Below are 12201 nucleotides of genomic sequence, written 5' to 3' on the forward strand. Positions count from 1 at the left end.
AGTGATAATAGTATCAGGTATGAAGGTAAGACCCAGATGCAGACAACGTCGAAATAACAATGGTTTAATAATCCAACAGGGGCAGGCAATAGGCAGGACAAGGCAGGAAGGGGTCAGTAAACCAGAGGTGGGGCAACGGTACCGGACGATAGGCAGGCTCAGGGTAAGCAGAGGTCAATAATCCAGAGGCAGGCAGGCTCAGGGTCAGGCAGAGTGGTCAGGCAGGCAGGCTCAGAGTCAGAACAAAACCAGGAGGGCGAGAAAAAGAGAGACTGGGAAAAGCGGGAGCTGAGACAAAAATGCTGGTTCACTTGACAAACAAGACAAACTGGCAACAGACAAACAGAGAACACAGGCATAAATACACAGGGGATAATGGGGAAGATGGGCGACACCTGGGGGGGGGGGGGGACAATCACAAAGACAGGTGAAACAGAAAAGGGTGTGACAAATGGTGGTTATTGGGAGTTACTGCACACACAATTAATCATGTAGAAAAACATCTGGATCCTGGTCCTCCTATCAGATCTGTCTGATTAACATTTTTCACACACAACATTGATCAGCTGTGAATCAACTGTGAACATCATAGGGATTTCGGAAGTAAAGGAAGAATGGCAGTCTTGGCAATATGGTATTCAATATGTATACATCGAAAGTTAAATTATATCACTATTAAATTATATTGTTATTAAATTATATTCTGTTGTGAATGTTGCTCAATGTTTTCTTGAAAGTGCTTTTAGGAAAGCAACAGATTAATCAAAAGTTCTCGCACTAGCCTACTCATCCATGTTTACGTATCGTGGGCGTGGAATCCCAAACAGCCACTGCCTTTCTAAGAAAGCAATAATATGGAAGTACTTGACCATAACTAAATCTTTTCTATTATATTGACAAGATAGTCGAGTGACCGTTCCAACAACTGAAGTCGTTGTTCCAAAGGTGAGAAGGGGGTAGCTGCATTACAACATGGCGACCGGAGTATGGAGAGTGGGTGTGTCTGAAGTAGTGGGTGTGTCAAAAGCAAGGGGCATGGGGAATGTGCTCTGCTACAGGTTAAACGGTTTTGATTGATTGAGCAGTGTTTATTTTGTATCTTACCACGAAACTACCATACATTTGAGTCTGAGTCGTATTTCACTGTTAGTTTTATACAAATAATACTTTTTAAAAAAGGTTATAAAACTGACAATTGTTTATTTTGTATTAAAAGTAGGCCTACTCATGATCAGTGTACTGTTGCTTCATGAGTTGTATGCGTGTGCTTACTGTGACTGTCACCCTGATATTGGCTACTAGATAGCTGGCTACTTCCCAGGCCGTTGCAGGACAGTAGTGCTTGTCAAGCGGGAGCGAAGAGCGCTGTGTCGTTGCCCTCCCCATTGAGTAGATTGTATGTACATATCAAGGTGACATCTAGATGGTTATCAATATTAGTAATTTCTTGTGCGGGCTGCTATCCTACTTGAAATAAAATCAAGGGAGGGAAAACATTTGCTACCGTCGGCAACACCACCACACTGATAGTAGCAAGCCCCTATCAGTGGTCAGCAGGCACATCGAAACAACATCGGTGCACTGGTCGCTGGCTTATCGACTTGACTCGTGCAGCCCAGTCAACCACGCAAAACGGTCTTGAGGGGCAACAAATCTACCCAATTAGCTGATTTTCTTTCCATACACCCGTCCTTTAGACACACCCATACTCCGGTCACCATTATGGGCTGCAGCTGCCCATACTTGCCAAAGGCGAGAAGGCAGGCGTTTTTTCTTATCGATCTGCTTATCGTGGACAGATTTTGACAGGAGTAAACACTCTCCGCCTCCATAAAAGAGCGACCACAGATGGAGATCAGGAGGGACTGACCTCTATACATAGACAGCCTAACTGTTATCAGTCCTTGTTTGAGAGTAAGCTAGATATTTTGTAGCTATAGGCTAGACATGCCTTCAGTGCCAGGAGCAAAAAATTGACAACTAGGTTTTATTATACGAAAAGGATATAATAAACATTGTCCTGACTGTGTTTGATGTTTGTTGGCCCAGGTTTTGTTCTCTAATTTCCAATAATCATTATCGCAGTGCTCTTCTTAGTACTCATCTGCAGGCCACTGTGAGTGTTACCTCAAAGCACAAAGAGCATATTTGGGCTGTTACCATACTGCAATTTTTACTACTTTACTTTGTAGTCTCAATACAGTCTTACAGAGTTGTGCTTTTTGACAATATACTCTGACAACCTGAAGAAATAGGGTGTGACTATCTCTGTCTCACATATTGATGGGATTGTTACATTATCTGGTTAAAACATGTTTTTGGCATGTTTTTAAGCTAATAATGTAGGATTTGTTGAGCAAGTGTCACCTACTTTTAGCCGAATCATCTGCAGTGCCTTCAGAAAGTATTCACACCACTTTCCTTTTTCCACTTTTTCCTGCATTTAAAATAGATTCAAATTGAGATTTTGTGTCACTGGCCTACACATAATACCCAATCATTTCGAAGTGGAATTATGTTTTTATTAATATTTACAAATTAATTTAAAAAAATGAAAAGCTGAATATTTTTCTTGATATTCATGGAACTTTTGGCTGCACTTTAAGCTGAAGCACTGAAAATACTGATTTAGAAATGACCGTCATATCAGCTATATAGTCATGAAGTCAACCATCAGACAGGGGCACACACCTTCAGAACTCTGATGAGTCAAAACACTCGATTCCATAAACATCAAATGTTTTGTAGCATGTCCAACATTTATGTGTTCGACCTCATTAGCTACCCAAAGTTAGGCAACAGGGAGGTGTCAGTAGTCTTGTCACGTTGAGCTTAACGAATGCTCCCAAGGGTACTGACCCAATCCGAAGACCAGCGCTGTTGTCTTCTCACTCTCCCAGTTAGGCCGGCACCTTTAAAAATGATCTCAACACAGTCCACAGACAGAAAATAGCTATAAATACCCACAGAGACAGATAGTTGAAAAGGTCAATGTTAGTTGGAGAACGGAAAGTCGTATCCAGAGGAGAATCGGTGCTGAATATGAGAAGAGCAGACATGGGTTCAAATACTATTTGAAATCATTTCAAATACTTCAGCTGTGCTTGATTGAGCTTGCCTTTTGCAATGGATGTAATAGAACAGTCCCAAAAGTGCCCATCTTAAAGCGGATGCTTAAAATATTTGAAAGATTTCAAATAGTATTTCAACCCGGGTCTGGATAAGGCGAACTAAGGATATGTCCCAAATGGCACCCTATTCACTATGTAGTGCACTTATTTTGATCAGGTTTTGTTCAAACGCAGTGCCCTACATAGGGAATAGGGTGCCATTTGGGACACCTTCTAAGACAGTGAGCTATTTTTTAATTCATTCAGATGAGCTAAAAGAGGAGATACATCAAACATGGCATTTGAGAATGGGTGTTTAATTCAGTGAGGAGAGCATTAGTGACATCACACCTAACTGAATGCACTTAGTCAGTTGTCCAACTGGATGTATCTTCCCTTTCCACTTTTTGTACACTTTCATATCAGAAAAGACATGACCCTGAAAATAAACCATTGAGAGTGTCATGAAGTTGGCCTGGGGGTAGGTTTATGACAGTCATAAATACCTCTTCCCCCCCTTTTTCCTCTCTCTACCCTACTGATGTTACATTTGCAAACACCTTGGTTAACATAGAGATTCTGGGAACATCAGAAGGTGGTGGGAAATGAACTATATTCTGGTATTCCAACCAATTGAACATATGCGGTGGTACTTAATGAATATGATGTCAGTTCGGTTGTCATCTGAGACAATGATAAGATGACAAACTCTACAGTGGAAAGTCTACACATCAGAGTTATCAGATTCACATGGAATTGTTGTTCAATTTAAATGTTTGAATATTAAATTATTCGTGATGGGATGAAATGTGATTTTAGCTTCTAAAATGTGAGATTTGGGTTTTCATACGGTTAGGGCTATGCTCAATCAGTGGCCCGCCCCTGTGAAGGGACATGGGCTATAAAACTTTTCAAACACGCCCTCCTCTCCCTTCCTATATAAAGCCTTGACGACAATGTAACCTCCTGTTCCGAGGATGTGAGGACGACGGTCCGATGTCAGAATGGTTCAGATAACTACAGAACGAAGCCAACATCAGCGTGAGCTTTGGTTGCGAATGGTATGTACTTTGAACTCTTATTCACTACAGAAGTGATACCTCCTAGCCGTTGAGTTAGCAACAGCAGTTGCAAATGCAGGTTAGGAAGGAACAGACAGAGTATCCCGTCTACCACATAACGACATTACTACAACGTATCCAATTTACCAGCAGAGACATTCTTCAAAGGACAAAGGACTCAGTTGGGCAACACGGCCTTCCATCTACCACCAACCTACCGAAGCGCAGCTCAGAGTAAATATTTATTGCATTTTCCTTTTCCAAATGGGCGGTAATTTAGAATGCATAAGATTCTGTATTTACGATAGCACAGCTTCGCCCTTTGTTCCTCAGTCTTCCCGCTCTTTCACTCAAACCCAGCCTTTTTCTTTTGTGTAACCAGCTGTCATATCTGTTCCGCCCGCTAGGGACTTTTTCCTTTATGATGTAATTTGAAATCGAGTTACGATTTAATTATGTGTATGTGTAATTCTGTGTGATTAGTTAGGTATTTAGTAAATAAATAATTAAACCCAATTTTGTATTGCGGATTCAACTTGTTAGCCAGGGTTCGTGTAGAATTTACAACTTTCAGATGAGACTGAATTAAGATGACGATTAATATTGACTGCTATTGATGTAAAATATTACTTGGTCTTTAAGAGTTTATTCGTAAGATAACAGCTCTATAAATATTATTTTGTGGTGCCCCGACTCTAGTTAATTACATTTACATGTTTAGCTCAATCAGGTAATGTTAATTACGGAGAAATTATTTTATAGAATAGCATGTCATATCACTTAATCCGGCATAGCCAAAGACACGACAAGAGAGAGTAGAGAAATAGTCAAACACAAAAATGGAGGGTGACAGGGAAAAATAGTGTGTGTGTGAGGGAGAGTGAGAGCGAGAGAGTAAAACATTTAAAAAAGAGAGCGATGTATCGATTTGGAGAGCGCTCAAAGACGTGGCCCCAATACGATGAGTCAGTGGCTTGGAGCCGACTCAAAAAGTCCTGCCTGTTTGACAGCTGGGCCATTAGAACATGACAATGCAGCATTGGTGCAGTACGGGAGACATGGGGGAGCAGTGACAGCCAAGCTGCAGGGGGAGCAGAACCTGCTAAATATGCTGCTGCTGATTTTGTTACACACACACCTCTGTGTTGCAAACAAATTGTCCTTAGGGGGATGATGAAGTCAGAAAATGTCTAAAGAGTAGCGATATATTGTTGGCTCCAAACTGAATCCTAACCGCCTTCATCTTGGGAGAGGGAAATATCGCTATGTTGAGCTAGTGTAGATATAGGCGTAATAACATTTTGGCTAAGGGTATATTCAATTGGCTTCAAACCTCTACTCTATTAGTGCTTCAACACCTGCTTTTCTTGCTGTTTGGGGTTTTAGGCTGGGTTTCTGTATCAGCTGATGTACGAAGGGCTATATAAATACATTTGATTTAAATTTGATATTAGAGACTAGTGAGATATTATTGGTTCCATCTAAACCCTAGCATGCCTTGTATTGGGAGAGAGGGTAAATAACTGTGGTGAGATATATTGTACACTTAAGGCGTCCGCTTCCGGAACAGTTCATGCATATATTATGACGCCATTTTGTGAAGTTTTTGTTCGTTTTGGTCTTCGGCAAGGGTTTGTTCGGCTGTTTGTGAACACAAAATAAATTGAGGCAAGCTGATGTTCGGAGCCGAAGTCTACGCCCCTTCATCAGTCATTGGTCAAGAGTAGGGATTATTCAATGAAGTGTGTGTTGTCATTTAACCTCTTGAACCTATAGGGGCGCTGTGTCATTATTGGATAAAAAGACGTGCCCGTTTTAAGCGCAATATTTTGTCACGAAAAGATGCTCGACTATGCATGGAATTAACAGCCTTGGAAAGACACAACTCTGACGTCTCCAAAACTGCAAAGATATTATCTGTGCGTGCCCCAGAACTAATGCAACAGGCGAAACCAAGATGATGTTTCATACAGGAAATGCCCCGGATTCTGAAGGCGCTGTGTTCCAATGTCTCCTTATATGGCTGTGAATGCGCCAGGAATGAGCCTGCGCTTTCTGTATATTCCCCGAGGTGTCTGCAGCATTGTGACGTGTTTGTAGGCATATCATTGGAAGATTGACCATAAGAGACTACATTTACCTGGTGTCCCGCCCGGTGTCCTGTGTGCGTAATCAGTAAGTCCATGCGCGTTCCATTTCTTCAGAATTGAAAGTAAACTGCCACGATGGATTTTATCGTCGATAGATATGTGAAAAACACCTTGAGGATTGATTCTAAACATCGTTTGCCATGTTTCTGTCGATATTATGGAGTTTATTTGGAAAAAAGTTTGCGTTTTAATTACTTTTTTTTTTTTTTTCTTACCCAAACGTGATGAACAAAACGGAGTGATTAGTCGACACAAATAATATTTTTTGTAAAAACGGAACATTTGCTATCTAACAGAGTCTCCTCATTGAAAACATCTGAAGTTCTTCAAAGGTAAATTATTTTATTTGAATGCTTTTCAGTTTTTTTGTGGAAAATGTTGCATGCTGAATGCTAGGCTTAATGCAATGCTAGGCTATCAATACTCTTACACAAATGCTTGTTTAGCTATGGTTCAAAAGCATATTTTGAAAATCTAAGATGACAGTGTTGTTAACAAAAGGCTAAGCTTGAGAGCAAATAGATTAATTTCATTTCATTAGCCATTTCTATGAGTAGTTAACGTTGTGTTATGCTAATGAGCTTGCTGATAGATTTACACAATCCTGGATACAGGGTTTTTTTCGTAGCTAAACGTGACGCAGAAAACGGAGCGATTTGTCCTAAACAAATAATCTTTCAGGAAAAACTGAACATTTGCTATCTGAGAGTCTCCTCATTGAAAACATCTGAAGTTCTTCAAAGGTAAATGATTTTATTTGAATGCTTTTCTGTTTTTTTGTGTAAATGTTGCCAGCTGAATGCTAACGCTAAATGCTACGCTAAATGCTACGTTAGCCATCAATACTGTTACACAAATGCTTGTTTTGCAATGGTTGAGAAGCATATTTTGAAAATCTGAGATGAGTGTTGTTAACAAAAGGCTAAGCTTGACAGCTAGCATATTTATTTCATTTGCGATTTTCATGAATAGTTAATGTTGCATTATGGTAATGAGCTTGAGTCTGTATTCACGATCCCGGATCCGGGATGGGGAGATCAGAAAGGTTAACAAAAGACAACTAATTTTCTTTCTTTCTTCAAATGCACCAAACAAACAAACAACTTTTTGGGTGTATGATATTGAGTTGGCTCAAAAGTGAATCGTACCAAAGTCTTGGGAAAGAGGACTTATTGCATGGAGCATCACGGTGGAGGAAAACTTGAATGTAAACGGTCTTGAATCAATTGTCAGTCACAAATTAGATCCAGTCATGTAATACAGCACTAGTACAGCGGGCTTTTGAAGTTTGCAGTCTTTACATTAGACGTTTACTCATTTTCAACTCATTCAAAGTCTTTTTGTCCATAAAAACAAAACAGCGCCAACGACTGGCCATGCTGGGTGTGTTTCACTATTACACAATGCTTCAATAACACAGACCAGAACCACATATTCAGACAGCTGTGACACAAACTACAGCTACACTGCAGTAAGCCCAGGAGAGCAGGAACAGCAGCAGCAAGTCAAGTGCTGAGACAAAATGTATGAAAAAATGTAAACACATTCAAGAAACACATGTAATTAACTACAACAGATATAAACAAACATCAGACAAACGTGACCAAATATAAACAAAAACAAAATATCCAACAAATACAAAAAATGCAAAACAAACAAACAAATATCAAACAAAAGGACTCCAGAGCAGAGTTAGGAGGGTGGTGAACAGTTAACACCATAGAACTGTAGACTGTGTGATATGATTTCGTTCTTGGGTGAAGTCGAAGCCGCGGAGGGCTACACGGCCACCTCATCACCCAGACAATCCGCGGGGCTCTCCGCAGTCATTACGTTGAACAGAAGTGCCGCGCCCTCAGGCCGCGCCCCCTCACCCCGCCCCCAGCTGTCCCTGTCACTGCTCTCATCTGCGTTGGACTCGTACTCCGAACCTATCCCCGACTCCCGGAAACGGAGGAGCTCCAGGGCTCCAAGAACCACCAGAGGGGACTCCCCGCCTGGGCAGCCCGAGCATGGACTCTCGGCCTCCTGGTTCTGGCTCTCGTGGTTGTCCCCTCCCCCACTGCGGGGGAAGCGGAAGCACTCCAGCCTCACTCCGCCCGGGGCCAGAGAGTGGCTGTCCGGGGCCCTGGTCCCTGGAGGAGAGGCCCCTGGTAGGATGGAGGCCCAGGGGCCATTGGTTATCTGGGGCTGACCCTGCAGGGGGCCCATGGATGTGTGGGTGGTGGTGGTGATGTCATGTAGCAAGGAGGGGGGCTTGGCACGGAAGGTGATCTCCAGCAGACTGTCTTGGGAGCCCACTGTGGAGAGAAGAGAGAATTTTTTGGAATGGAGGAAAGAAGATGAGTGGAGGGAATATAGCGAGAGGAAGTGAGTTGAGGACAGGACTGAGAGAGGAGATGATGATAGATTAAAAAGGGCAAGATGACAGTGTTGCTTACGAGCTGTGATGTCAATGTGGATAATTATTTTAAAAACTCAGCAGAAAAAGAAACATCTTCACTGTCAACTGTGTTTATTTTCAGCAATCTTAACATGGAAATATATGTATGAACATAAGATTCAACAACAGACATAAAATGAACAAGTTCCACAGACATGTGACTAACGGAAATGGAATAATGTGTCCCTGAACAAAGGGGAGGTCAAAATCAAAAGTAACAGACCGTATCTGGTGTGGACACCAGCTGCATTAAGTGCTGCAGTGCAGCTCCTCATGGACTGCACCAGATTTGGCTGGTTCTTGCTGTGAGATATTACCCCACTCCTTCACCAAGGCACTCGCAAGTTCCCAGTATTTCTGCTCAATGGGATTGCCTGTAATGACAACAAGCTCAGTCCGATCATGCTGTGACACACCACCCCAGACCATGACGGACCCTCCACCTCCAAATCGATCCCGCTCCAGAGTACAGACCTCGGTGTAACGCTCATTCCTTCGACGATAAACGCGAATCCGACCATCACCCCCGGTGAGACAAAACCGCGACTCGTCAGTGAAGAGCACTTTTTGCCAGTCCTGTCTGGTCCAGCGACGGTGGGTTTGTGCCCATAGGCGACATTGTTTCCGGTGATGTCTGGTGAGGACCTGCCATCCTGTACCGAACATCACACCATTCTGTAGGTGTGTTGTTACGCGTGGTTTACCACTGCAAGGACGATCTGCTCTCCGTCCTGTCTCCCTGTAGCGCTGTCTTAGGCATCTCACAGTACAGACATTGCAATTTATTTCCCTGGCCACATCTGCAGTCCTCATGCCTCCTTGCAGCATTCGTAAGGCACGTTCACGCAGATGAGAAGGGACCCTGTGCATCTTTCTTTTGGTGTTTTCAGAGTCAGTAGAAAGGCCTCTTTAGTGTCCTAAGTTTTCATAACTGTGACCTTATTTGCCTACCGTCTGTAAGCTGTTAGTGTCTTATCCCAGAGAGGTTATGTGGGACGCTACCATCCCACCTGGCCAAAAGCCAGAGAAAATGCAGAGACCCAAATTCAAATAAATTACTGTAAAAATCTAACTTTCATGAAATCACAGATGTAAGATATCAAATTAAAGCTACACGTGTTGTGAATCCAGCCAACATGTTAGATTTCAAAAATGCTTTCCGGCGGAAACAAACGATGCTGTTATCTGAGGATAGCACCTCCGTAAACAAAAGAGAAAACATATTTCAACCCTACAGGCACAACACAAAACGCAGAAATATGAATATAAATCATGCCTTACCTTCGACGAGCTTCTTTTATTGGCACTACAATATGTCCCATAAGCATTAAAAAATGGTCCTTTTGTTCAATTTATTAAGTCGATATACACTGCTCAAAAAAATAAAGGGAACACTTAAACAACACAATGTAACTCCAAGTCAATCACACTTCTGTGAAATCAAACTGTCCACTTAGGAAGCAACACTGATTGACAATAAATGTCACATGCTGTTGTGCAAATGGAATAGACAACAGGTGAAAATTCTAGGCAAATAGCAAGACACCCCCAATAAAGGAGTGGTTCTGCAGGTGGTGACCACAGACCACTTCTCAGTTCTTATGCTTCCTGGCTGATGTTTTGGTCACTTTTGAATGCTGGCGGTGCTTTCACTCTTGTGGTAGCATGAGACGCAGTCTACAACCCACACAAGTGGCTCAGGTAGTGCAGCTCATCCAGGATGGAACATCAATGCGAGCTGTGGCAAGAAGGTTTGCTGTGTCTGTCAGCGTAGTGTCCAGAGCATGGAGGCGCAACCAGGAGACAGGTCAGTACATCAGGAGATGTGGAGGAGGCCGTAGGAGGGCAACAACCCAGCAGCAAGACCGCTACCTCCGCCTTTGTGCAAGGAGGAGCAGGAGGAGCACTGCCAGAGCCCTGCAAAATGACCTCCAGCAGGTGGGGGTTGTGCTTACAGCCCAACACCGTGCAGCACGTTTGGCATTTGCCAGAGAACACCAAGATTGGCAAATTCACTACTGGCGCCCTGTGCTCTTCACAGATGAAAGCAGGTTCACACTGAGCACATGTGACAGACGTGACAGTCTGGAGACGCCGTGGAGAATGTTCTGCTGCCTGAAACATCCTCCAGCATGACTGGTTTGGCGGTGGGTCAGTCATGGTGTGGGGTGGCATTTCTTTGGGGGGCCGCACAGCCCTCCATGTGCTCGCCAGAGGTAGCCTGACTGCCATTAGGTACCGAGATGAGATCCTCAGACCCCTTGTGAGACCATATGCTGGTGCGGTTGGCCCTGGGTTCCTCCTAATGCAAGACAATGCTAGACCTCATGTGGCTGGAGTGTGTCAGCAGTTCCTGCAAGAGGAAGGCATTGATGCTATGGACTGGCCCGCCCGTTCCCCAGACCTGAATCCAATTGAGCACATCTGGGACATCATGTCTCGCTCCATCCACCAACGCCACGTTGCACCACAGACTGTCCAGGAGTCGGAGGATGCTTTAGTCCAGGTCTGGGAGGAGATCCCTCAGGAGACCATCCGCCACCTCATCAGGAGCATGCCCAGGCGTTGTAGGGAGGTCATACAGGCACGTGGAGGCCACACACACTACTGAGCCTCATTTTGACTAGTTTTAAGGACATTACATCAAAGTTGGATCAGCCTGTAGTGTGATGTTCCACTTTAATTTTGAGTGTAACTCCAAATCCAGACCTACATGGGTTGATAGAAATTATCAATGGAAATCAAATGTGTGATTTTGTTATCAGCACATTCAACTATGTAAAGAAAAAAGTATTTAATAAGAATATTTCATTCATTCAGATCTAGGATGTGTTATTTTAGTGTTCCCTTTAATTTTTTGAGCAGTATATATCCAAAATGTCCATTTATTTGGCAAAATGTACCTATAAACTTTGCAAAACATTTCAAACTACTTTTGTAATACAACTTTGGGTATTTATTAAAATAAATAATCAATACAATTTAAGATGGAATGATCTATGTTCAATACAGGAAGAAAACAAACTGACGCTACCTTTCTGGTCACGCGCCTCTAACAAACAGTACACTTGAAGTGACCCTCATTTTGAACACGGCTACTTCTTCATTACACAAAGGAAAAACCTCAACCAACTTCTAAAAGACTGGTGACATCCAGTGGAAGTGGTAGGAACTGCAAGAAGGTCCCTTAGAAATCTGAATTCCCAATGAAATCTCATTGAAAAAGAGTGACCTCTAAAAAAAATGTAAAAAATATCTGAATGGTTTTTCCTCTGGGTTTCGCCTGCTACATAAGTTCTGTTATACTCACAGACATGATTCGAACAGACTTAGAAACTTCAGAGTGTTTTCAATCCACATCTACTAATAATATGCATATCTTATCTTCTGGGGATGGGTAGCAGGCAGTTGAATTTGGGCATGCATTTCATCCGGAC

The 12201-nt window shown here is 42.8% G+C and overlaps 1 protein-coding gene across 2 annotated transcripts in view; it reads right to left on the minus strand.

Moving 5' to 3' along the window:
- Positions 1-3410: 3410 nt before the first annotated feature.
- The window catches only part of LOC110530034 (carboxyl-terminal PDZ ligand of neuronal nitric oxide synthase protein-like), a 43854-nt gene continuing 35063 nt past the window's right edge, over positions 3411-12201 (minus strand). For both annotated transcript variants that reach the window (XM_090181877.1, XM_021612801.3), the window contains one exon: positions 3411-8621. In XM_090181877.1, the coding sequence (XP_090038003.1) occupies positions 8101-8621 (521 nt within the window). In that variant the 3' untranslated portion in view covers positions 3411-8100. The remainder of the gene's footprint in view (positions 8622-12201) is intronic.

Source organism: Oncorhynchus mykiss, chromosome 8 (genome assembly GCF_057628025.1).
Source record: "Oncorhynchus mykiss isolate SJ-2025 chromosome 8, ASM5762802v1, whole genome shotgun sequence".
Lineage (NCBI taxonomy): Eukaryota > Metazoa > Chordata > Actinopteri > Salmoniformes > Salmonidae > Oncorhynchus > Oncorhynchus mykiss.